Here is a 26,008-nt window from a genome sequence, read left to right on the forward strand (position 1 = left end):
GGGCCATTATTCCACCCCCAAAGCACTGATTCTATTCCTAAGGACCATCATTTCACTCTGGGGCCTGCCATTCCAATCCAAAAACACTTCTACTCTCAGGAGGCATTGTTTCACTTGAGAGGTTGCTACTTGAGAGGTTCCACTTGAGAGAGCAGAATATCTCAGACCAGTCACTCATTCAAAATCCATTACATAGTTATATTGCAACTTTTGCCAACTGTAAAATATTTCAATGGGCTAGTACAGAGGTGTCCAACTCTGGCCCTCCAGATGTTCTCAGACTACAACTGACATCAGCCCCCACTAGCATGCAGTCCATGAACATCTGGAGAGCCAGAGTTGGACACCTCTGGACAAGTACAAGGCAACTGGTACTCCTGGCTCCCATTACATCCAATGAACATGCTAGCATCTCCCAGTATTCTCAGTGGGCAATCCTGTTATTTTCTTCAGTCCATTGCTTGAAGAAGTAGAGCCAGATCATATCTACAAACTGTGGCTTCTCCAGACATCAGAGACAATGAGACAAGGATAGCTTGGCTCTGAGGTTTCTTCCCTGTGGACTTCCGCAGTATAATAACCTCAGTCCATGACCAACCCCAAGTACACAAATACCCTTGCACGCCTGGAAGCTACGCTGGCAACATTCCTGATCATTCCTTTGGCCATTTGTGCAACTGCCACAAGCAGGCATAATTCATAAATTATAAAATGCACCTCAGTGACCAAACACTGAGAAGCAACTAATTAGTATATTAACTTCAAAGGAAACAAGGAGGACTCCGCCAAAGAAAAGGAAATGCAATGCAGCAAGGGAAAGGGCTCCTGTTAAAAACAAAAACAAAAAAGAACTCAGAAGAGCCAATAAGGCAGCGGCAAAATGGCATCTCCAGGGAACATTAGGGGAGGGACTTCAAAGCAACAGCTAAACTTGTCTAACCCAAATAGGGGGATAAGGTGCAAGCACCTCATTATCTCCCACTCATTCCCACCACCACTGTAGTGCCTCCATCTATCTCCACCTTTTCCTATCAGATGAAGGAGGGAAATAAAGAAAGGGTAGAAAACAATTTTGCTGCAGCAGAAACTGCCACTTAATATATTTTGCAAGCACCTCAAAGGTTGCCTCAGATAGTTATCAAGAAGGAAAAGGAATGACAGAATGGTTGCTTTCATGCTAGGCAAGAAGGTTCAATCTCAGGTTGCAAGCAGTTACAACTTCAGTTTTGCTCACTGCAGACTGCTGTTTGGCTGGCTTGCTATGTCCCACCGTTAGACGCTGACCTCAGCTCTCCCAGTTCCAGCTGAGGGATTCAGCGTGAGGCAGCTGGGCACCAGGAAAGGAGGTGCAAGGGAAGAGCTGCCATTAGACTGTATGAGTCCACAACCCACTTAGGTCATGCTTCCAAGACTCATATTAGACCAACATTTTCATTTAATGAATGATACTGGCTTTACCGTGGCCTGGCTTGGATTCAAGGAAAAGAAAACAAAGAACCAGTGAAAATCTGACCAAGCCTGTTGAGAGTGAAGGCACTGGAAGACATGTAGAAAGAAAACCCACATGTTCTTAGCATTCGTTCCACTATTCAAGCTGCTCCCTACCTCCCCCACCCTTGTAAACCGCCTGAAAAAAGCCTCCCTCTCTGCCATTGTCAAGCCTGCAACCACCAGCCTGTGCTAGACTCATCTGAGCCCCATCATAACCCCTGAAGCAGCAAAAAAAAATTGGCAACAGATAATTTCAGCATAGTAAAATAAATCACAATGCAAAACTTTTAAATTGTAAGATGGCATAAAACCACTAAGAAATATAATCACTTGCCTAGGTGAGAATTAAATAAACTAAAGAAGCTGAAAAAAATCCCTTGCTCTGCTTTATAACGCTTACAAGATTATTATTATTATTATTATTATTATTATTATTATTATTATTATTATTATTATTATTATTATTATTATTATTATTATTATTATTAATCCTGCACTCACCAGCAAGACCCGCTCAAGACAGACTTTCTTATAGCCTAGAGAATAGAAAGCACTATCACCCATTCTGCCAGATAACAGGGCTAAGAAAAAGCAAGCAAGTATTCACAGTATACAAAGTGCCAAAGTTTCTTTCCCATAAGGGATGTCTGAACCAAAGGGATGTTTCCCCTTTGGCTGTAACACCAACTTCAGTAAAGCTCTCTGATTTATTATGAGGTGCAAAGATACAAAACCTGAGAAATAAATCCTCACCACTCCAGCTTCTCTTCCAGTAGCAAAAATTCTAGGTTGGAAAGAACGTAGAGTTTGCATAGCTGGATTTCACAGCAATTACACAACAGCCAATATTTTGAACATGGAAATGATTCAATGGAAGCACAGAGTACCCTTAAGGGTTTTCCTTTGGCTTCACACACTGAAATTACAAAATCAGTGCAGCATGCCCAGGGTGTGGTGGCAACTACATTCAAATACCAGTCCGATGCCTGACATCAAGAATGATCTTAATCACATGCTGCCTTCAAGATCAAGCTTAATTTTTACTGAATTTACCCGGAGCTAGGGAAATGGTTGGTTTTAATTGGGCACGGAGAAGAAATTGATTTTCATGGCTATTTGCAGATCAATTGAAAAATGAAATGAATTTTGTTTCATCCTCCCTTTTAACCTGAATAGATATTTAAATAATAATGATCTGAACTAACTTAAAGGTGAAGGCAAGAATTTCTCTGTGCTAACAGCCAAAGCAGAAAAGCAAGCACTGTGGTCGTCATTAATCACCCTCTAGCACCACATGCTTATTTTAAAACCTTGGCATTAATTCTTGTCTGTATCACAATTCACTTTTAGTCATTTAGAGCCAGCTTTGCCTATGACTCGAGCCAGTAATGCTACATACAGACTAGAAAAACTTCAGAAATCTATTGGACTTGGAAACAAGTTCAAATCTCAGCTCAGCCTTAATCCCTGATGTATAAAATAAGAGCAACAGACCACGACCTGACCCACAGGCTGGCTGTGAAAAATGAATGAAAACCATTGCAAGGTACCCTTTCACACCCCAAGATGAAAAGGTATTTGAAAATATTCAAGATGAGATGTTGTCTGACAGCATTATCTTCCTTACCTACATCTTGATTATACTTCAAACTGCATTGAGCTTTTTAATGCAGATTTTCTTCTAAACTTATTCTACCTTCTGGGCATCCCAAAATTGAGTACAGAGAACAACCGAGAACAAACAGAGAACAAGGTTTTAAAATAAGCATGTGGTGCTAGAGGGTGATTAATGACGACCACAGTGCTTGCTTTTCTGCTTTGGCTGTTAGCACACAGTATGCTGTGTGGCTGTGGTCTGGCAGTTTTGGCTCCTAATGTTTTGCCCATAGCTATGGCTGGCATCTTCAGAGGTATGTCATGGTGAAATGTGCTACTCTCTGTGGTACAGTGTGGATTGTATGGTGATTGTATCGTGTATGGTGTGGATTGTGGATTGTATGGTGATTGTATTGTGGGGTACATGTTTTTTCCACCTCATGGAGGTGGGGCGGGGTGAGGGTTGGCACATGCATGAGTAGATAAATTGGGATGTGGGCAAAATAACATTCCACACTGTGCCATGAAAAGAACAGACCACTGGATACTCACCGTGAAGGGTCCTTTTCGTGGGTTAGGAGGACATCTTGGTAGGGTTATTTCTCACCCCATTTGCTGGGAGGCAAGAACTATTTTTTCATCACTTTCTGTCTACTGCACACGACTCCATTTTGCCTCAGTATTTGACTGACATAGCCATTCTATTTGACACATACTCTCCAGTATAACAGTAAACAACATGTTACATTAACTCAACTGACTCCAACTGACAAGGGAGTTAACTGACAACTGTGGAATTAGAGTACACCTGGAAGATATGCAAACCAAAGGAGGGACCAAGATGTCCTCCTAACCTACCAGGAGAAAGGCCCTTCACAGTGAGTTTCCAATGGTCCATTCTCCTGGAGGTGGAGAAAATCTTGGTAGTGACGTCTCCAAACAGTGTCCCTCAAATAGGGTGGGTCATGCATGATCTTCCAGGATGTGCTCCAAAACTCTTCTACCAAAAGCTGTTTCAGTGGCTGCCCAGGATTGCAATTTATAATGTTTGACAAATGAAGATAGTGAAGACCAAACTGCTACCTGACATATTCTGTCCATTGACACAGTGTTTCTGAGAATCGCGTTGGTGGAAGTGATCCTTATGGAGTGATCTTTGATCCCTGCTGGAACTGGTAGATTGTTTGCTTTATGTGCCTCAATAATACAACTTATAAGGGTGAAACTGATCAAGGTTGTTGACATCTGACACCCAATGTTAGGTGTTGACATGTTGATGAAGAGGTTTTCTGATTGTCTAATATTCTCCATTTGTATTATAAAAGCCTTAAGAGCTCGATGCACATCCAGGTTATGCCAAACCCATTCACTGGGTTGGGAAGGTTGAGGACAAAAGGTCGGAAGGACGATTTCCTGGAGAAGATGGAACAAAGAGCTCGCTTTGGATTTGAACGAGTCTTCTCTTTGGAGAACTACTCTGTCCTTATGAAATATGCATAAATTGGAATTTATTGAAAGTGCCCTTAGTGCTGAAACTCTTCTAGCCAAAGTGATCGCTACTAGAAAGAGTACCTTTATCCTTAGCCAACGCAAGGAAATAGTTTGGACAGGTTTAAATGGTGGCCTCATGAATGCGGAAAGTATCGAATGAAGCCTCCACATGAGGAATCTTTGCACCTGCAAAGGTTGAGTCTGATGAATTCTCCTGAGGAACCTGACAATTCCTCTGAAGATGCCAGCCACAGATGCAGGCGAAACGTCAGGAAAGAATGCTGCTAGAACACGGCCATACAGCCCGGAAACCACACAGCACCCCAGTGATTCCGGCCGTGAAAGCCTTCGACAATAAAATAATTTCTATTCTCTTTAGGAATGCCCTTAATGAGTTTAGAGGATCCTGATGCAGAGGTGCCAGGAGGATCCTGAGCATCCTCTGGATCGTGGACATCTAGTGCTGTGATCGTCTTTGTAATCAGAAAAGTGAGGTCTTCCAGTTTGAAGAAACATGAGACCTGCTCAGCTGAGTCAGCAGAAAATTCCTCTGAGTCCGAGAACTTGTCTGCCCCTTCGTGTCCATCTCCCTCACTCATTTTCTCTTCATCAGCAAGGGAGCAGTAGTTCCCTATTGAAATCCCATCCTGGACCCTATGTTGTCTAATGGGAGAACAGGATCTTGATCTACAGCCATGAGAATCATCAGCAACATTCCCTGAATCTTTGCCATGGAAAAACACTCAATTGGTTGTCTGACCACTTTATTCAGCACAGATTCAGCACAGATGGGAAGAAGCCTTGCCATTACTGAGTATTAAACTGCAGGGATCTGATACAATATCTGCATTCCAAACCTCTCCCCTCCACCCCCAGGCCTGCCTTAGTCTTGCCTGCATAAGCCGGGGGTCTCTGTGTCATCTGTTGCTGCCAAAGCAGGGTTTCCGCATTTCCTGGAGAGGCAAGGCTGCTTGGCTTGCTCGGGAACAGCCGAATGGCGTTTCCTCAAGTCGCAATGTTTCTTCTTTTCCTTGGCTTTCTTTCCCTGCCCTTGGTCAGCCAGACAGCTTCCTGGGCGGGATCCGTTGCCCTCCTCTTGGTCAGCCGTGCACGGAAGGAGAGGGTGAGTGTGCTTGGGGGGGGGGGGCTGCTGGTGCACCTGAGGTCATTTGAACCCCTGGTCCCCGTGGGCGGTATGCCCATGTGCCACCAGCCACTGCAGATAGTGATTAATAAAATCTGGCTATTGGGTTCAATTCTCCCTATTCCACCTCTGCCTGTAACTTCAAAAACTGGAAAGCATTTTGCTCTCCTTGTTTCATTCACCTTCACCAAAAGTATGGTGGATTCCGCATGGGCCAAAAGCAGCAGCGTGAAAATGGTGTAAAAGGGTTTAAAACAGTGTAAAAGGGTTTACACAGTTTTCACACCGCTGTTTTTGGCCCATGCGGAATCTGACTCTGTAAGATCTATTGCAACCTCATGTCCTGTTTTACAGACAGGAATAAGAAACTGAATGACTAAGAGTCCATTTGTTAAAACTCTCCCGATTCCCCACAAGTGGCAAGGAAAATTCAAATCCAGTTTTCACACAACATTCTAGAATCAGGCGGTGGGAAGAAATCCTACAAGAACTGTACTAAATAAAACTTCAGTACAGAAGAAGAAAAGTTATGACTTGTGTTTTGTTGGCAAGCAGCAAGATTCATCTATGATATAACAAGCAAACACTGGAAACCCATTGTTTCATTTTTAACCCATTTTATACATGAGGGATTAGGACTACAACGTTAAACCACAGGAAACCCAAAAAACACAGAGAAAGGCAAACCTCTTGGGCTTGTCTGGCACCTTGTTTTTACAGAATTCCTGAACTGACATTTTTCAGCTACCATCATACACAAGAGGCAGGGAGTTGTCTTGCTCCTGAACACTGTCAATAGTATACTAGCCCCTGCAACATAAAACAAGATAATTTTACAGCTACCAACTAGACACAGTACTGTAGAGTGACAGTTTGTCATGAAGCAGTAAGGACTGTGGCAGTATGGTGTTGAGCACAAATGTCAGTTTTTAAACTGTTATGTCTTGGCAAGCATCAGCTTAAAATGTGTCATGCCATCCCAGAATCTCACTCTCTGTAGTACACTAAAGTTAGGTTAATCTTGCCATCATTTAGCAGATTTGCAACCTGTTGGAACAAGAAATAGAAATGCCTGAATTCTATTACATAAATCAGTTGCAAGAGAACTTAATTATTGTATATAATTTTAATCCTAAGGGATATTAAAACAATATGGGCAGAAAACTATTTACAGTCTAAAGCAAGGATTAATAAGTCAGCACAAGGTTCCATAAAACAGATGAATCCAGTCAAACTAATGAACTTTCTAACATTATCCATTAAGCTATGAAGAGATCCAATACTGTGCTGTTTAGTTCACCACTGGAAAAATATTTTTACCCAGTTTTATCACAGAGCTTCTAGATATACCTTTTATGTCACTGACTAATTTGTGGCCAAGCTGGCTCAAATGACTGTATGAAAAAAACTGTAATCATGCAAAAACGGAAAAATAGGCAATACAAATTGTGGGGAAGTTCAAACATAATATAAAAACCATGGCAATTACATTAACCCTAATAAATTGATAACCTGAATGCAGGCCACTGGATTAACTACAGTTTATTATGGTCCACCATGCCAGGATCTGAAGCTGTTTTGGGGTGGATTCTCCCCCACCCTGAAACAGCATCACTTTCAATGTTTAAACTGGGGACCTCACATTCTCTCTTTAAGTCCATGCTGAAGGGGGTAGATTTAAAAGGAGAATCTGGAGAAATTTGGAGGGTGCCTGCTGTCAGGGGTGCAATTGTTAAGCTAGCAGCACCAAAATTTCAGGGTATCTTTAGGAGACTCTCGTGATGATACCCCCCAGGTTTGGTGAAGTTTGGTTCAGGGGGTCCAAAGTTATGGACCCTCAAAGGTGTAGCCCCCATCTCCTATTAGCTCCCATTGGAAACAATGGGGGATGGGGGCACCCCTTTTGGGAGTCCATAACTTTGGACCCCCTAATCCAAACCTCACCTAACTTGGGTGGTATCATCAGGAGAGTCTCCTGAAAAATTTCTGAAATTCTGGTGCTGCTAGCCTAAAAACTGTGCCCCCTGAAGGCCTCACACTGAAAAAACACAAAAAATACAAAAAGCACAAAAAACGAACCTGACATTTTTGCGCCCTCCACTAGGGGGCGCCCGGGGACATGGGGCACCCCATGTCCCATAGGCAAATACAACACTGCTCCAGCATAACTCTCTCTCTCTCAGATCTCCATGTCTCCTCCTTCCATTATCTTTCATTTCCTTACATCTATCCCTTCTCTCCTGTTCGTCATGAACATGCACACATGAACACATCCATGAAACTCTTCTCAACTAGCCATAAGCATCACAAAATTGGGCATCTTAAGTATTACAGAATTTAGTAATTGCTTGATCAATTCATGATGACTCTAGCAAGAGGCTTTCAACTGAGAAGCAGTACTGGTTTGCCATTGTCCTTCTCCAAAGATTTTTCCTTGACGCACTCCCTTTGAAGTTATGATCCACTTAGCTTCTGAGATCTGATGAGATTGTCTATACCAAGCAGTCTTCTTTCCCTGATGGTCTAATTAGGACCTGTCAAAATAGATATTTAACGTATTTCATTTTGCCTTACTAATATTTTGCTTGCCAGGTGTCTTTTCTGATTGTCTCCACACTCAGGACTCTCTTTACCCCACCTTAAAACATATTTTCCCCAAATGATCCACACATGTAATCAGATGAGCATTATCACAAGATGTCTTGCAATTTCCTGCATAACTGAAGGATTTTCCAGGCAAAACCTACTGCAACACTATATTTACTACAAGAAATCCATGGTGATATGCCAATAAAAGGCTTTTGAATTTGAAAGAACTCACTAGTACACTGACCTACCTTTGACGTCGATCCGGAAATTAAAGCTTGTATAGCATGCAGCTGCTAGGCTACTAGTTGGAGCTTCTAGCCGGGACCATATAACACCTGTCCTAAAAGATCTGCATTGGCTGCCTGTCAAGCACAGGGTCGTCTTCAAAGTTTTGGTGTTGACCTTTAAGGCTATTAGCAGCCTTGAAACTGCATATCTGTGGGACCGCCTCTTCCCCTATTGTCCTTGAAGATCCCTCCAGTCTGCAGACGGGAATCTGTTGGTGGTCCAGGGCCCGAAGGATGTCTGGCTGGCATCAACCCGGGCTAGGGCTTTAACGGCTCTGGCCCCATCCTGGTGGAATGCACTCCCTAATGACATCCAGGTCTTGCAGGATCTGTCTCAGTTCCGCAAGGCCTGTAAATGGAGTTGTTCCTCTGGGTCTTTTCTGTCAAGCCAGCTGAGCACCCCTTTCCTTAACACCGTCCCATGGCCTTTGCCTGGGCATGAAATCTGGCCTTTTATGTTGTCAGATAGGTTTTCATGCCATCTTGTTATTAGCTGATTTTAATATTTATATTTTTGTATTGTTTTTATACTATTATATTTTATTATGTTTATAATAAAACATTATAATAAAAAAGGACCAGCATAGTGGACCAGCATTATAATAAAAAAGGACCCGCGTAGTGGTTAAGAAGAGTAGGTGTATTCTAATCTGGAGGAACTGGGTTTGATTCCCCGCTCTGCCGCTTGAGCTGTGGAGGCTAATCTGGGGAATTCAGATTAACCTGTGCACTCCCACACATGCCAGCAGGGTGACATTGGGCTAGTCACAGCTTCTCGAAGCTCTCTCAGTCCCACCCACCTCACAGGGTGTTTGTTGTGAAGGGGGAAGGGCAAGGAGGTTGTAAGCCCCTTTGAGTCTCCTACAGGAGAGAAAGGGGGGATATAAATCCAAACTCTTGTTCTTCTTATATATGTAAGCCGCCTCGAGTCCTTTGGGAAATTGTTGGGGCAGAAATGCAAAATAAATATAAATATAAATAAATTTAAAATAGTTTTGCACAGCAGCCAGCCTTTCCACACCATTCCGTGGCATCACAGTTCCTTTATCTTTTGGGGAATTAGCATCAGGAGTCCACCTCAACCACCCTCTAAAATGAAGGCCAAGCAGTAGACTGATGTCAAGACCGAGGTATTCATAGAACTTTGGCTGTGCAAAGAAATCCAGGAGGGGCTCACCCAGCTACACTGTAATGAAGCATCTCTTCACAGAGATGGAGAGAAGTTGCTATAACCATCCCTGCAAATAATGCCACAAAAGAATTAATCTCTTTAAGAAAAAAACCATGCACAAGCAATTTTACATAATATGAAGTTTTGCTAAACTTCTAAATTAGCCATATTCACATTTCTTCTAATTTTTACAATGAAAATATTTAGTGCAAGCCTTATGTCTTCACATAAACTGCCTTTTACTTTCCTACATTCATGCAAATGATTTTTTAGGGATTTTGATTTGGTGATGGATGTGGTCCACCTCCACTCCTACTTTCCTTAGAACAATTGTAAGACTATTGTAAAAAAAAGTCTTCCACATTTTCAAATTTTACTAACAATGCTTTGAAGTTGATTCTGCAGAAGAAAGAAATTTTGCATTTCATGCTCAGGTTCAGAAACCCAAGCAAATTTATCAAAACACTAGCTATGTACATAGCTCATTACAGCTAAATGCTATGTGTAAAATGGGACCACCATTGTTAGCGAACAGAATTAAATCTTCTTTGTCATTAATAATGAATGAGTATCAAAAGGTTTTCATTGCAGAAGATTTATCGGTGGGAATATAAGGATGATTTATGACTTAATGTTCTATACAGGAGAGCTTCGTTTTCTAGACTTGTTTCTGTGACTTTGAAGAAGCATGTACCTTGATGCCACAATGCCCCTTCAAGGGCTAAGGTTCTTTAGATTACACAACCAGAGAAAGATAACACACTGATGCAGATGTTGCACCAAAACTATTAAACCCTCATTCAGATAAGACTTTAGTACCAGAAGTGCTTTTTATGTTCTAAAGCAAGCATCTTCAGTCCCCAATCCAGTATTGGGTGTGATAATTTATCATAAAATCACCACCTTTTCCTCTTTCTGCATTTATTCAGTCTAAATGCAGCTAATATCTCCAGCACTAAATGTGCATGCCAAATGATTTAATCAGTATTTAATTTTGGATTTATAAGCTTTTATGTCATAATAAATTATTCAAAGTGATTTGTTATTAAAAGTTACCAGCTCTTGAGTGAGGTAGAAAAGTTCAATTTCAATTTAATGTTTTGGGGTCTTAGGTCTTCTCTTTCTTCTGAAGTGCACTTGAAATAGCAAAAACACAAAATGGGAGAAACATGCTATGCTTGAAAATATTTTCATCTACAGCTCTGTGCTTATTCAATCTTTTCCTTTTCTAAGAGTTTATTTGTATTTTCTTATCATTTGCAGGCCTAAAGGGCTGATCACTGAAAGTACAGTACATAGGCATAAACAAAAACCATCTTAACAGGTAGAGCTTGGTCCATCAGGAGAGAGAGATTTTGATCCAACACTGCTTGACAAAAGGTGAGGATCCAGTGACCATTCTTGTTGAAACTTGAAATTTACAAATTCAAGTTTCAACAAGAATGGTTACTGGATCCAGTGGTGTATTTACCCAGGGCGCTACTCTGCCCCTGGGCGCTACTTAACTGATCACGTGGGGGCGTAAAATCAGCCCCCCACATGAGCAGGAAGAAGATGGCAAGGTAGCAGCCTTGTCTTCCGGGGCCCTCGACACAGCCCATGTCATCATCAACATGGGCAGGGTTGAAGGTGCCCCCCCTTCTGCCCCCCTTGCTCCCAGCTCCCAGGGAGCCGGCAGCCAGCAGCCCCTTCTGCCCTCCCCTCCAGGGAGGCAGAAAAGACATCAATCGGCCTCCAGCACTTGCTTTTATAGAACTGAGGCCGGGGGTGGGGCTTAGGGGGGCTGTGGCCATGCCCCCAGGGCGATGTGGAGATGTGGTCATGCCCTCCCCAAGCCCTGCCCCCAGCCTCAGTGCTATAAAAGCAAGTGCCAGAGGCCGACAGATGGCAGTCTTTTTTGCCTCCACGGAGGGGAGGGCAGAAGGGGCTGCTGGCTCTCTGGGAGCAAAGCCCCCCGAGAGGCTGGGGGCAGGGCTTGGGGAGGCATGACCATGCTCCAAGGGGATGTGGGGAGTGGCCACGCCTCCCTGCTCTGCCGCTTGAGTTGTGGAGGCTTATCTGGGGAATTCAGATTAGACTGTGCACTCCCACACACACCAGCTGTGTGACCTTGGGATAGTCACAGATTTTCGGAGCTCTCTCAGCCCCACCCACCTCTCAGGGTGTTTGTTGTGAGGGGTGAAGGGCAAGGAGGTTGTAAGCCCCTTTGAGTCTCCTACAGGAGAGAAAGGGGGGATATAAATCCAAACTACTACTACTACTACTACTACTGCTGCTGCTGCTGCTGCTGCTACTACTACTACTACTACTCTTCCTCTTCCTCTTCTTTTGGGGTGGTCAAATGGAATCCCTCTTTCCCTTTTCAATTTACATTATTATATGGTGCTGTCTTGGTTTTTAGTATAAGGTAACCCTTTCCATTCCACAAAGGAACTTTCCAGAGTGTGAATCCCACTGTCCATGAGGCTGGTTGACATGCACAGTCCTGGCTTGGGCAAGGCAGAACTTGGGCAAGGAGGCTATCCCAGTCAGGCAGCAGAGGCAGGGTGTTGCTCAGATCGAGGCCAGCTCCCTGGGTTTTTAAAGGGTCATGTGCAAAAGAAGCAGAGGCAGTAGTGTTGGTTCGCCCCCACCCCGCAGATTTTCTTAGAAGAAAAAGGCAAACTCCAGCTTCCTTTTAGTAAAAGAGAGCTGTGGCGAATATGGGTGAGGAAGTGGGTAAGTGGTGGTTGGATGTGAGGGAGGGCAGAGTGAGTTGTGTGAGGATGAGCTGGATGTGGATGAGTAGCTATGTGTGTTGTGTGGTAGTAGTGGGTGAGGCACAGAGAGTGAAAGTTACCTGCCGTATGTGTGTGTGTGTGGGGGGGAACCCCACCTGGCGTCTCCTGCGACAGAGATGTGTATGTGTTTCCACTTCCCACCTTTCAGTATTCCACCTAACAGTATTACTCTGATTTGCACTGTTTTCATTGCTCATCTCTGCCCAACTGCACGAACATTCTAAGCCCTCATACCAACCCCTCAGGCCACAAACAAGCTACACGAACATTCTAAGGGTGACAGTTAAACACAGCCAGCTTCATGGCCTGGTGCGCCAGGAAAAAGACATTTGGCGATTTGAAGGTCCAATTACCTGCCCGCAACAGAGAGGGACGTCATGTGAAAATTTGGGGGCGATCCGTCCAGCCGTTTCGGCGTTAGGGAGTCACCAACAAACGGATGGTTAGCTTTTTATATATATAGATAGATGGACTTATTTTCCATATAGAATGATGAGTCAGAAGAAACTTTTGTCCAAGACTGAAACTCAAAATTTTCTATCTTTTCCAATAGAGTACATTATTATTATTGTTGCTTACCATTTGAGTTTCAGTCAAGAGAGAATGTTGCCTTCAGACAAGTATGGGCCACTGCAAATAAGTTACACAAGGGCTCCAACATACACTGTTGCTCCTTATGAAGTCCCTAATACACAAACTACTGGGTTTAACCAAGAGTTCGACAGCTTGAGGCACCATAATTTTAAGCTAGCTTTTTTCCTTGTGTCTCATGTTTACAGCTGCTCTGTTCACTAAGTGAATGAACAAATGTTCACCTTCAAAAACTTCTAATATACAACCTGTGTGTCACACTGAATTCTTAGTTGCCAGAGCTGAATTTCTGGTTATAACGCATTCCAGATGTATCACTGCTGCTCAAAGGCAGCATAATTTTGACAGGAGTGATACTGCAATCCTTCTGACAGGCTGTGACCAAAAAAAAGTTTATTTTGCAGTCGCCACACATGCACTATAGTTAAAAGAAAAACAAAAACCATATACAACAGAGAGAAAGTTTTCTCAGCATATTTCCTTATTTGCATATTAGAACGAAGACATGCGTGAAAATCCTCAGTGGTCCCTAACATTTCTCTTGACTCTAGATATTAGATACTTGCCCACAAATCCAAAACATTTGTTTAGGAAAAAAAATTTAAATAGTGAATCGATATATGCCCAGGGAGTTGCTTCTTCATTGTAATTATGACCAACAAAAAAATACTGATCCAGAATGCATAAAATGTTCTTGATGTGCTTTTGTGTTTTTCTGCCTTCGTCTGGTTTGTATTCTGCATTACAAAAATAGCTTCATTCCAGAGAATGCCTGAAATGAATAGCAAATTTCAATGCAGGAATGTTTTTTATTTCTGCTTTTACAGAAATAGCCAGGTATGATTTTCTTCCCATTAATACAGAGGTTTGAATACAATAAATTGTTGTTTTTCCATGAACAACAAGCAAAGTAAAGGGAGTTAAAACGAACTGGCTTCTCATACATATGCTACTATCATAGGTATAATTAGGGCTGTAACCCAATTAAAAAAATCTTAGTCGATTAACCAAACACATTTTAGCCAATCAATTAAATTATTAAGGCTGCAAAAATCTGAATTCTGATGAAGTGCTGAAGAAAAGTACACCATCCTATGCCACATGAAAGGATGAATTCCTCTTCAAAGATGATGAATGTAATTTTAACCAAAAATTAAAAATATCTTCCCAATCAATCACTAACATATTTCAGTTGATCAAAAGGTTTAATATCTATGAATCAAACATTTGTTACAGAATACGCCTTCTGAGAGGTTGTTGGATCACCCATGGAATTCCTAGTAAGCCTGTGGTCTCCAAATTGAAACACAAACCAAATAAATATTTTTTCCCTTCTGTGTTAACCAAGGGGTAGACCAAGGAGAAAAATATGGGAAATGTTCCATTCCTGCAATCTTCCATTTCATTTTAGATTGAAAATGAAAAATTGCCAAAATATGGACAGGGGCATATCATCATAAATGGAATCCAGGGCAAGATCCAGGCACAGTGCCCAAACTCCACCCCATAGTTTGCCCCCAGCCAGCTATGCCGGAGGGACTCCAGTCACTCACTCCACCACCACGCAGGAGCCCGCAGGGGCGCTGAACTGTGCATGGGTTCTGCCAGGCACCCTGCCCCCTCCTACCTTCATAAACAGGCTGTGTGGTGCCGGTGCCTCCTGGTCGGTGGCGGACCCTTAAAGGGGCTGGGGCAGTGGGCTTAAAGGGGCTGGGGCAGTGGGCAAGCAGTGGTCAGTGGGTATGCAAGAAGCGGGTGGTGGTGAGCAAGCACAGCAGCAGGTGAGTAGCCAGGGGGGCCAAAGAAGCAGCCAGTGAGTAGGTAAGCTGCTGCTGCATACTCCTGGGGAAGGGCAGAGGGAAGGCCCAGTGGCACCTCAGTCATCTGCCCCCTCTGCTCCCTCCAAATTGAATATGAAGCTAATATCTGGCAACTAAAAATAATAGAGCTTTCAATCCTGATCTAAGAGTCTTGGGATTCATACTGCTTTGAAACACAGTTGCTTGTCATATTAAGAGCCTACATTTATGCCGCAATTTTCAGAAGTGCCAGAAAGCTGCACAATGTATCATTTGCAGCTGAGTCTATCTTCCTAAAACATCAAAATTATCATTTAAAAAACCCTACCTTTCTAGTTCTCGCGAATATACTTGCAAATGGGAGGGCAATGTCTGCTAATATCTGCAAAAAGCTCCTGGGTAAGAGATTCTGTGATAAGCAACTACAGATAGTCAATAACAGTTCACACAAGTTTTAAAAAGCCCCACAAATTATTAAAACAAAAGTGCAAAATTTACTAAGTGAAAAATTATGCAAATTTACATCACATTTGCAGGTTATAGAATTTAGCTTCTGTTGGTGTTACCGTATTGTAAATGTGGGGCTAGAAAGATGGAGTACACAGAATGCACATAGCTTTGGATAAACCAAAAAACAAGATTGGAAGGGTACAGTGTACTGCAGCACAAAGGAAAAACACTCTATCATACCCAGGCTGTCAAATATCTAAAGACTCAAAGCTCTAGTGCAAGCATTTAATGCTCAAAGTACAAATGCAAACAGTGATAAATGTGCAATCTGTGCAACTCCACAATATCATATGTACATAAACATACACACACAAAACATGCTCCCTAGGAAAGCTGAAAATTCTTAACAGCCCAACTAGGAATATAAAGAATCAAAGGTCTGTATCATGTCCATATAGAACTTAGTTCTCATGTAGTTTTAGAACAGAATTAATCAAACCAGCAGAAAACACAGTCCCCTTTATCCAAATGAGAACATGAGACTCATGAGCAGTAAACAAGTGAAGTGTAGCCAGTTTCCCAGCCTGTTGGTTCTTTGCTCTCACACTGCTGATTGGTTGAACATTGGCATCTCCCACTCAGTAGCAAAGTATGGTACAGAGTAGATCCCACGGTAAGTCACGTTTTCAGCAATCCTGCTTCAGTGCTGTAATATCAGCACACCTTGGATTGGGTTATTAAGAATTTGCAGCTTTCCTAGAGAGAATTTTTTGTGTGTGGGCATGTTTATGTATGTATGATATTGTGGAGCTGTGCAGATTTTACATTTTTCACTGTTTGCACTTGCACTTTGAGCGTTAAATGCTTGCACTAGAGAGCTTTGATTCTTTAGATATTTGGCAGCCTAGGTATGGCAGCATTTTTCCTATGCGCTGCACACAGCTTTGGTCATGCCTAAGTTGTCAAAAATATTTTTGGTATTGTTACTACTAGTTACAATAATCCTAATTATATCATTTATATAATTTTGCCATCAAGTCACAGCAGACTTACAGAGACCCATAGGATTTTCAAGGCAAGAGGCATTCAGAGCTGGTCTGCCGCTATCCACCTTTGCATCATGCCCCTGGTATTCATTGGAGGTCTCCCATCCAAACACTTGCCAGGGTCAAGGTTGAGAATGCATGACTTGACCAAGATCACGCAGCAAGTTTCCATGCCAGAGCAGGGATTCGAACCTGATTTTCCCAGAACCTAGTCCAACATCTTAACCACTACACCAAACTGGCTTATTCCTAATTTTAGCAATAGTAAAAGCCATTGTTTTATATTACATTTCAGAAATGAAGTACTCACTTAATATACTAAAGCTAACCCCATGGGTTCCAGTTCTCTATAAAGGACTGTCTGTCTAAATTAGTAACAATTAGTTTTTGAAAAGAAATAAAATGATGCTTCAGTACTTAAATTCAAAAGACCTTTTGAAAGAAGAAAAAACCCACTAGTATTGTATATGGGATATCTTTTGATAATTAGAAGTTTTTAAAATGCAGAATCTAACCTGTTAATAAGCAAAATAACTTAAAACATTTGATTAAAAGAGAAGAAACAGATTATGCTAATTAGTTTTCTCTCAGATTTTACCTACTTACCTCTTCTATAGATCTTTTAGACTCAACTATTAATTATATTCTAATAAAAGCACAAAGTCTAAACTAATTGAGATTTAGAGTCATCTACCTGGAAGGGAAACTTTTTGTAAGGGCAAAGTGAACGATCCCAAAGACAAAGTACATTTTAATTTCACCTTCAATTCTAAGGTATTTTAGAAGTCAAACAAAAAGTTATACCACAATTTTTTTTATTTTACCAGCTAAATCAGTCTTAACACTTTTCTTCTTCTAAGCAGAAAAACAACACACCGCATCTAGTTAATATTTATAGTTGAACTCAGTCATACCATTATTCTGCCCTATGAACAAGATATCTGAAGTTTAACCATAATTCAACCAAATTATGATTAGCACATAATTTCTCATAATTAGAAAACTATTACGTTCTTAACTTTGCATGATATGTATAATTAGCAAAATGGCTTCCATTGTGCTGCCATGGATATGTAGTCCTCTGTGCAGACTGAACCAACCAGTGCTGGGAAGAAAAGAAGCAAATAGTGTTTTTAATGCTTCTGATTAATATCTAGCTATACTTCATTTTGCCCCCCACAGAAGTGAATGGTAGCCACTTTTTTCTATGGAATAAAATGAAGTAAACAGATAATTGTTATGGTAGCCAACCATTGGCTGGTAACCAGCAGGAGGATCAGAGGGATGGAGATAAATCAGAAGAGCATTAAGCACCAGCAATGCGGTCTGAAAAAACTGGAAGTGACACTCTAGTAATCCCTCTGATCTCGATAACTTTTACCATAGAGATCAGGAGATTTTCTAGAGCCTCAAGCTCAATACCACTATTACTTTTTTTGGCCAGAAATGATGACATGGCACAACATTGTTCTCCTACCAGAAGTGGGTAATTGGCAGTCTTAATGTAGTGAGAGTCTAGCCTGTACCATGAATCTGAGAGTCAGATCCTTTCCTCTCACGCATCATCAGGTGACACCTAGAGTGCACACAAAGATGTTGCTTTCAGAAATAAATGTTCTGATGTATAAACAATCTGCTAAAGCGCTTCCCTGGATCTTGGCTCATATATCTACTCGTCTCCCCTGTTCTGTTGTCAACAGCCTTTGTCCCTTTTTCTTCCTGTTGCCTATGTGCTTGCATGTGCTATATCTTTTAACCCCCTTCCACTTCCATGTCAATCCAAGTTCTTTTAAACTTTCAAATATTTTTGGACCCAGCACTATAAAGCTCCTCCTGTACTACCAAGAATTTATCCTCTCTTTGCCAGCTATTATTTTTTCATTCTTCTTTTCCTCTTCTTCCAAGTTCTTCTATCAAGCCATTACTCACAGTTGTAACTCTGTCCTATCCATCCAACCTAGACTTTAAGCCTCATGGCAGTGTCATTTCTATATTCTGTACATCACCTAACATGCTGCCAGAACTATGCATTTACACAGCAGCATTTCAATCCATTCATATACAAACAAGGCATTGTTACCAACATCTATATTAAAACTTTAAAACATGGTATTTGCATGATGGATTGTGGCATGCAAAATGCAGGAATCTATTTTTAAAAGAATCTAGATGGTCTTTTACTATCATAGCAAACCAAGAGAACCTACACAGCAGACAATGCCCAACATGCTGAAATCCCATCATGGATTTTAAGGGATATCAAGAAGAGAAGAAACTAATTAAAGTTGAAATATCCTGAATATAATCTTTATCTGTTGACTCAGCTCAAGAGATTAAATCCCTATATACTTGGTTATATGAGAGAGAAAGGGAGAGAGATTAGTGATCCCTTCCCAGCTGTTAAGGAGCAATACCTGAATATAGATTTCTTGTGGGAGTCCATAAGAGAAGACAAAACATGTGATTGGAATGATGTCAGTTCCCCAAAGGCACCAACTCATACTTATACAGAAAGAAAGACATCTCCATACCTTTATATATACACAAGAGGAAATATTACAGAGTGATGCCTTTATTAGTGCTCAAAGCAGAAGAATAATGGACTACAATAATTCATCCCAGCAACTGGCAGAGTTGTTAGTAATGTGGGAAACTGATAAACATCATTATTAACATTAGTAAATAAAAATGCATATTCCATCAATATAGCACCTCAATTCTTTTTTTTAAAAAAAAAAACAAGCACTACCAAATTCCTACCATCTGCAACCTAAAATAATCCAACGTGGCTTGCATGCCATTTTGCCAAACTTAGCCTGAATTTGAAAGACAGAAGTTAACATTACCAGTGCAATAAACATTTATTTTGCTTTATTTAGATCTAAGATGAAAACAAGTAGCATTAAATTCTCCTATCCACTGATCAGTAGAGACCTCTTTAAATACCACATTAGAAATCAGTCTTGTTGTAGTAGAAGTCAGTTTATGAACATTAGAAATAAATACATTACCAGTTGCACTTCACCACATCTCTATCTCAACAACAGCTAATCTATTGAAGCTTCCCCCGTTTCTCAATTGAGAAATGAATTAAGTATGGCTCCTTCACATTTCTTGTAATCACAATTTATTTTGGGGAGGGGGAAGGAGAAGATAAAACCGCAACCAACATTATTTTATGGGAGAGACTTTAATCTTTAATAATTTCAATGTTTTCATCATCAACCTTAAAGTTGTGTAATTCCTCAGCAGCCATTACTTTTGTTTCCTTAATGTCCAGCTGTAATTCTGATTTGACACTTTCCGTTTTAACCTTCACCATTTCAAGTCTTGACTATTTTCTGCCAGTAATGTGGTGTCATCTGCATACCTCAAATTGTTAATGTTCTTTCCATCAATTTTCACTCTACTTTCATTTAAATCCAATCCAGCTTTCTTTATGATGTGTTCTGCAAACAGAATGAACACACATGAAGAAAAATACATCCTTGTTTGACACCTTTGCCAACTGGAAACCATTCTGTTTCTCCATATTCGATCCTAACAGTAGCTCCTGCTCCAAGTCAATGAGAATAAAATAATAAAAAGAGCATTTCTTCAGGACATCTGGAATGCTTTCCAGATTGAATTCTCCATGCTCCAAGTTGTAATAATAAACCAGTAAGGATGGGAGGGTAATCTAACTGTGACATCTGTCACTCCACTGATCGCTAGGGCTGATTTGGTGGATCTGACTGGCTAAGCAGGTGTCTCCTAATTCCCTCACCAGTCCATATGTGTCTTTCCCAAAGCTGCATGTTTGGTGGAAGAAGATGATCATCCCAGATAGAAAGAGTGTACCTTTCTTAAGGGTATATGACAGCAGCACTCATTTTCTAGAACCTCCAAGCATTAAACCACTTAAGAAAAATACTTGTTGGCAAACTACAACATGCCAGCAATACTCATGGTTCAGTAATTACTAAATATTTGCTAACTGAAGAGAGAACACAAGATTAACTGGAAAACACATGCAACTATGCTAAACAAAGTGTACAAACATTGAAAAGAAAAAAATACCACAGGGAATGATAGTCCAAGTTTAGAAGTTAGTTATCACAATATCATTTTAGAATCACCATTTAAAGCAAGTGAAATTGATGGGTTTAGAAGATATCAAAATCCACAAAATTTCTGCTTAGACCTTCACTGTAAATCCAGATAAGTTATTTAATGGAACAGGTACATTAGAACTAAAAAGTCACCTCACTTCTCTTGCAATTTTTTCCAGTCAATATTACTATTAAAAACTTAGACTATGAACAGTCTCAATTTTTTAATATGATATCGAAAAACATGTGATAACACAAAGATTGCACCAACTTTGTATGCACACATATATAGAGTATCGAAGTACTATACAAAGAATTTTCCTGCATGCCCACTAGCCTGTATAACATGCATACAATTGTATGCAAGACAATAAACCTACATTTTTATACACACCTAAGCACTCAAATGCAAATTCTGGGGAAAAAAACGATTTCTGGATTAAGGACTAACCTGAAAATGACTTGGGTTAAAAAAAAACATAACAATGTTTGTGAGGTTTTTCCAGTTTATGTGAAACTATAATTTGTTTTTCAGCACAGCAAAGATTATAGTCAAAAGAGGATGTTCTGTTATCAAAATCCACAAAATTTCTAAAAACTGTTTCTTATGGTCTAGGAGAGGCTCATGTCAGAGCAAACTAAAAGATAATGCAACTAGGCATAACACAATAAAAGATATTACCTTCTCAATGCATTATTGCTGCCAATTATAAGAATCACTTCAACTTAATTTCAAAAGCACAATCACCCTCAACTGTAACAGTCTCTTTTTTAAATTTCAAACTGTATTACATTAAGGCAATAACTCACCTTCCAGCTATAATATTGGTCTCTCTTATTGCAAAAATACATTTCATAAATACTTCATCGACAAGTCAAGCTAATTCAGGTTAATTTTATTGTATTTTGGTGATCTCTCACATTTGTGTGCAATTACCTCTATCATTTTATTGCCATACCGGAAAGTAATCAGAGCAATTATTTGCAAAAGGAAGGCAAATAAATTCTAAGTCACAGTTGCTGGCATTTTTGATAAAATAGCAGCTTTATCTCAGAAAGTGGCACGGACATCAGATAAATCATGCATCAGTCAAATGTAGCTGACCCCCAAGTGCATTGCACAATATCAGAAGTGCTTCAAAAGAAACTTTCCTGCATCATCCATCATCTTCCATAATACTAAAATAGCTACACCTGAAGAGTCAGAGCTAGAGAATAATAAAAATTCATCCAAGCAACATGGGTAAAACCATTGACAACTTTCCCTTTTAAACTAAGAGATAAGCAGCACTAGAGTCCGCTTGTAAACAAATAGGAATATTTCAATAGGCAGCTTCAAAATAAGTCAAACAAATCGTTCTAAAATAACTGGTACCTCTAACTAAATTCAGCTCACAATGCTTCAAAGATTCCACACAGATACAAATAGTAGACATATGTATACATGAGTGCTTCTTGAAACATTACCAAAGGCAGAGAAGAAATTCTCCATGTCTCCCATCTTGTGGTCATTTGGCTACCTCTCCCCATCATGCATTTTTAAGAAAAGATGAGAGTTATTTCATGCTATATTTCCCTATAAAGGAATAGCATATGGAGGTATGAAAGTTTTCTCCAGTACCAAAGAGCTATCTTGAAAGCAGATACTAAGGCAACCACAGAGGAATTACCGGTAATCCTACCTTTTTTTTTCAAACTCCCCTCTAACTGTAAGTGTTATTTTGCTTTCTGCTTCAACAAAAATATTCAAAGCTGAAGACTAACATGACAATTAATTGTTTAAAAACTATGGCCAGGTTTGAGGGAAGAGAGAAAGCGTGAAAATTACATGGCTGGTTTTTCTGCCCAGGAGTATATCTTCCCAACCACCACCACTACAACCTTCCCACAGAGCAAAACTGAAAATATGAAAACAGATTTGCAAAGATTTTTCACTGAATGAGTGTAACTATTACCATACCTCACAGTCCAGGTATATTTCAGCAAGACGAGAACAGGAGTAGCCAAAGTGTAGACTGATAATGCTGTACTTTTTAATTTCCACATTACTATTCCAATACAGAATGCCCTGCTTTGACTGGGCTACTCACTTGTACAGTCTATCACTTCATGCTTGTCTACCACTATGACACTAGAGATGGATCCTATATCCTCTTGAAAAAAATAACATCGAAACTAAGAATTAATAATAAAGCAGTGAAATACCAGTCATTATTACAAGTAGAGAAAGAGACAAAGAACATGAGACAACTGGGATTCTGGGGGAGCAGTATGGCATATTGTCTGCTCTTTGGAGGGGGTGGGTTGAAAGCTGACCATCTTGAGTCAGATACTAGTTAGATTTTAACCTCCAATGCTTTCCCCCTACCACCATAAATAGCATGAACAGCGTAACAAGTTCTTGGGTTATACAGAACAAAATACAGAGTAATTCAGAAGCACCACTGTGTGCTCTTCAAGAATGGCATCCTTCCTACTACAGGCCTTCATGCCTAGTGGTCAGTTTTTATTTTTCTTGCCTACACTTGGAACCATTCTTACAAAATTCTATGAGAGTCACTGAAATTTTAACAGTGTCCCTCTGTACAATCCTACTCATAATATCTTGCCTAGATTGCAAGTGCTTAATAGCATGCTAGAGTGTGACGAAACCTTGGGGACTAGCTTATATATTAATAAAAACTAATGTCCTTTAAAATAATAAAATTAGCAATCCAAATAACTACACACATTGTTCAAATTAAGCATTAAAATAATTAGGCCTGCCAATCAATTAATATATGTTTCTCCAATTCCTTCTATTGTAATTGTTTCTTTACATATGTTAATACTAGTCTGCGACTATTCAGTTTTTATAGCATGGGATTAAAATCCAAATTTCCTCAAATTGGTTAAACTGACACCGTAAGTAACACAAAAACCGTGTCCACATCTTTTGGTTGTGTGGCTTTCAGGTGTCAGGAATAGTAATTCAGCAAATCTCAATACCAAAAGGGGAACAAGTAGTCAAATGTATGCTACATGTGCAATGTTTAAGTATCCTTGCCTAATGTACTGCAAACCAGACCAATTTTCAGCTATAATTATTTAAGCAGATATTTTATATGATATGGAAAACTGCAATTTAAGTTTCTTACAAAAATCAATTTTAGCATTAATCTCTGAACTCAGTTTTTAATGCAGATAAAAGGAAGATGTTTGTTTTAAGAGGAAGATTCATCTAGTCACAGAAGTACAAAAAGCAGCTCTGGTAACCCTAAAACTATGGCAATATTCAATTAGGTTATGCTCTGTGAAAGATAGATATGTGATGCGGAAAGGTCCATTGCTGCCTGTTACCAACCATGACAGAGCTACTGAGATTTGCAGTGCAGCATCAATCTTGTCAACTGGATTTTTAACACTGACTGCTGGACACTGGGGATAGAAACCAACTACGTTATGAGAATTCTTCACCGGCATTATTACTTTGAGTATGGACCTAAATATGCTATTTTTTCCAACAGCAACTTACTTTTTGATCCAGTTTTGATTCCATCTTAAGTACACAATGGAGCTCTGCAAAAGAAAAAAAATAAACCTTTTAAAGAAAAAATACAGAGAAAAGTCTACATTTTGTAAGCATTTGAAGAGATGACATAATATATTGATACAATGTGAGATCCCATCAAAAGTAGACTAAATTTTAGAGTATGCTGTATCAAAACAGCGAATGGGAATGTTCTTTTCTTGCTAGCAATCGGAATTCTGAAGTTCAGTAGGTCACTTATCATCAGCAATGAGTCACAAACAACATCTGCCATTAAAAGGACTTCTTTCATCGCACGCCCTGTAGAACAGGCATCAATAGGGTAACATCATGGTTTAAGGTACAATAAGAAATTTGAAATAATACTATTTAAAATAATACTGAATATCCCTCCCTTTTTAAAACATACATATTTTTCTTCCCTTGGATTAGGCAATATAAAGGTATTTTAAAGAATGCATAATAATGTCAATGGGAACACGATTGAAATGCTAGTATATATATAAACACCGTGGCTAATAATAGTATGTGAGCATGAGAATTCCTTAAGTGGCAAGTGAAGGGTACAATTCCATAGCCAAATTTACATAAGAACAAGTTCAACCAGGATGTGAAATTATTTCTCAATATGTGTAGAGTTAAACATACAATATTCTTAAAAGTATTAAAAACTTAAGTACTAAAAACTTTACAAAAAGTACTAAAAACTTTAATACTTAAAAGTATTAAAAACATACAATATTCTTAAAAGTGGGACTTTAAGTTTCTCTTACATCTAAACTTTAATCATATTTGTATAAAGCATGAATACAAACAACTTGCCAGGTGGTAACTTACCACAGTTTGCATGTAATCACTTGGTGACATGATTATCATTTGAACTGCCTACAATAAAAAAAATAGTCAGCAGCTGTCTGCTCTCTGGATTTCTAATCAGGTGCTGAAGGTAGGAAAGACCTGACTCATCACACTTGGCAGATCAACAAAAATGTCTGGCTTGCCAAATATACAAACCACATTATTTTGCCCTTGATCATTTGCATCCATGGTGTTTCGATTATTTCAACTTATTTTCAAGCCTAGGTTTGAAGCAACACAAGGTAACAGCACAAAAGTGTATGCCAAAGGACTTGCCCAAGAATATTGCTGCATATCTTTAAAAATGCACACATTCCAAGTTTCTGGTGTGAGTGCAGGGATGATAATCACAAGTTTAGCAGCTTAAGATACAAAAGTGAAAGAGAGCCCCTGGGCAAATTTGTCCACTTTCAAGGATTCCAAAGTTTAGCTTCATTTTGTTTCCTGGAGGTCTTTCTTTCTTAAATTAGACACATGTATAGAGAATATTCTTAGATCTTAATTAGATGGGTGGAGATGCTGAATTCTTAACAAGAAGTGGGCTTCTCCCAAGTGTTTGTTAAATGTATGTTAAAAATAAAGAGCTTTGCGTAGTCTGAATAGAAATGATATTCCCTTTTAATCATACTAACCCAATTTAATACAGGTAAACCAGACAAGACCTAGATATAAGAAGGAAAATGGGGACAGGGGGAAACACATCACTTTGACTGAACCTTCTGTTCAATTGCTCAATTAAGCATATTTTCAGAAATTGAATTATTTTCAAGAAAGAACTATTCAAAAGCCATTCAGTTTCAGTAACCAAAATTTTTAAAGTGTGCTGATCACTTAGCTTGAATTCTAATAATTCTATAATTAATAATAATTATAGAATTATAACTTAATTCTATAATTAAAATAGGTATTTATTAAATTTTTACCTTACACCTGACAGAAATAATTAGCCATTTCTGAAAATTGAGCGAAGGTAAGAAAAAGACACCACTGGGACTCAGAATTTTAAAATCTATTTGGAACTTGTTAAAGTGAGTTTCCCCCCAACAAAAATAATACCAATATTTTTTAAACTCTACAATACAGCACACTAATATG

General features: G+C 39.7%; 1 protein-coding gene across 4 annotated transcripts in view; it reads right to left on the bottom strand.

Moving 5' to 3' along the window:
- The window catches only part of MGMT (O-6-methylguanine-DNA methyltransferase), a 311,672-nt gene that overhangs the window by 256,814 nt on the left and 28,850 nt on the right, over window positions 1–26,008 (bottom strand). For 3 of the 4 annotated variants that reach the window (XM_048506289.1, XM_048506285.1, XM_048506286.1), the window contains exon 2: window positions 24,041–24,084. The exons of the other annotated variant lie outside the window; for it this stretch is intronic. In XM_048506289.1, coding sequence (XP_048362246.1) covers window positions 24,041–24,064 — 24 coding nt within the window. In that variant the 5' untranslated portion in view covers window positions 24,065–24,084. The remainder of the gene's footprint in view (window positions 1–24,040; window positions 24,085–26,008) is intronic. 4 annotated transcript variants of the gene reach the window in all.

This window comes from Sphaerodactylus townsendi, linkage group LG08 (assembly GCF_021028975.2).
Source record: "Sphaerodactylus townsendi isolate TG3544 linkage group LG08, MPM_Stown_v2.3, whole genome shotgun sequence".
Lineage (NCBI taxonomy): Eukaryota > Metazoa > Chordata > Lepidosauria > Squamata > Sphaerodactylidae > Sphaerodactylus > Sphaerodactylus townsendi.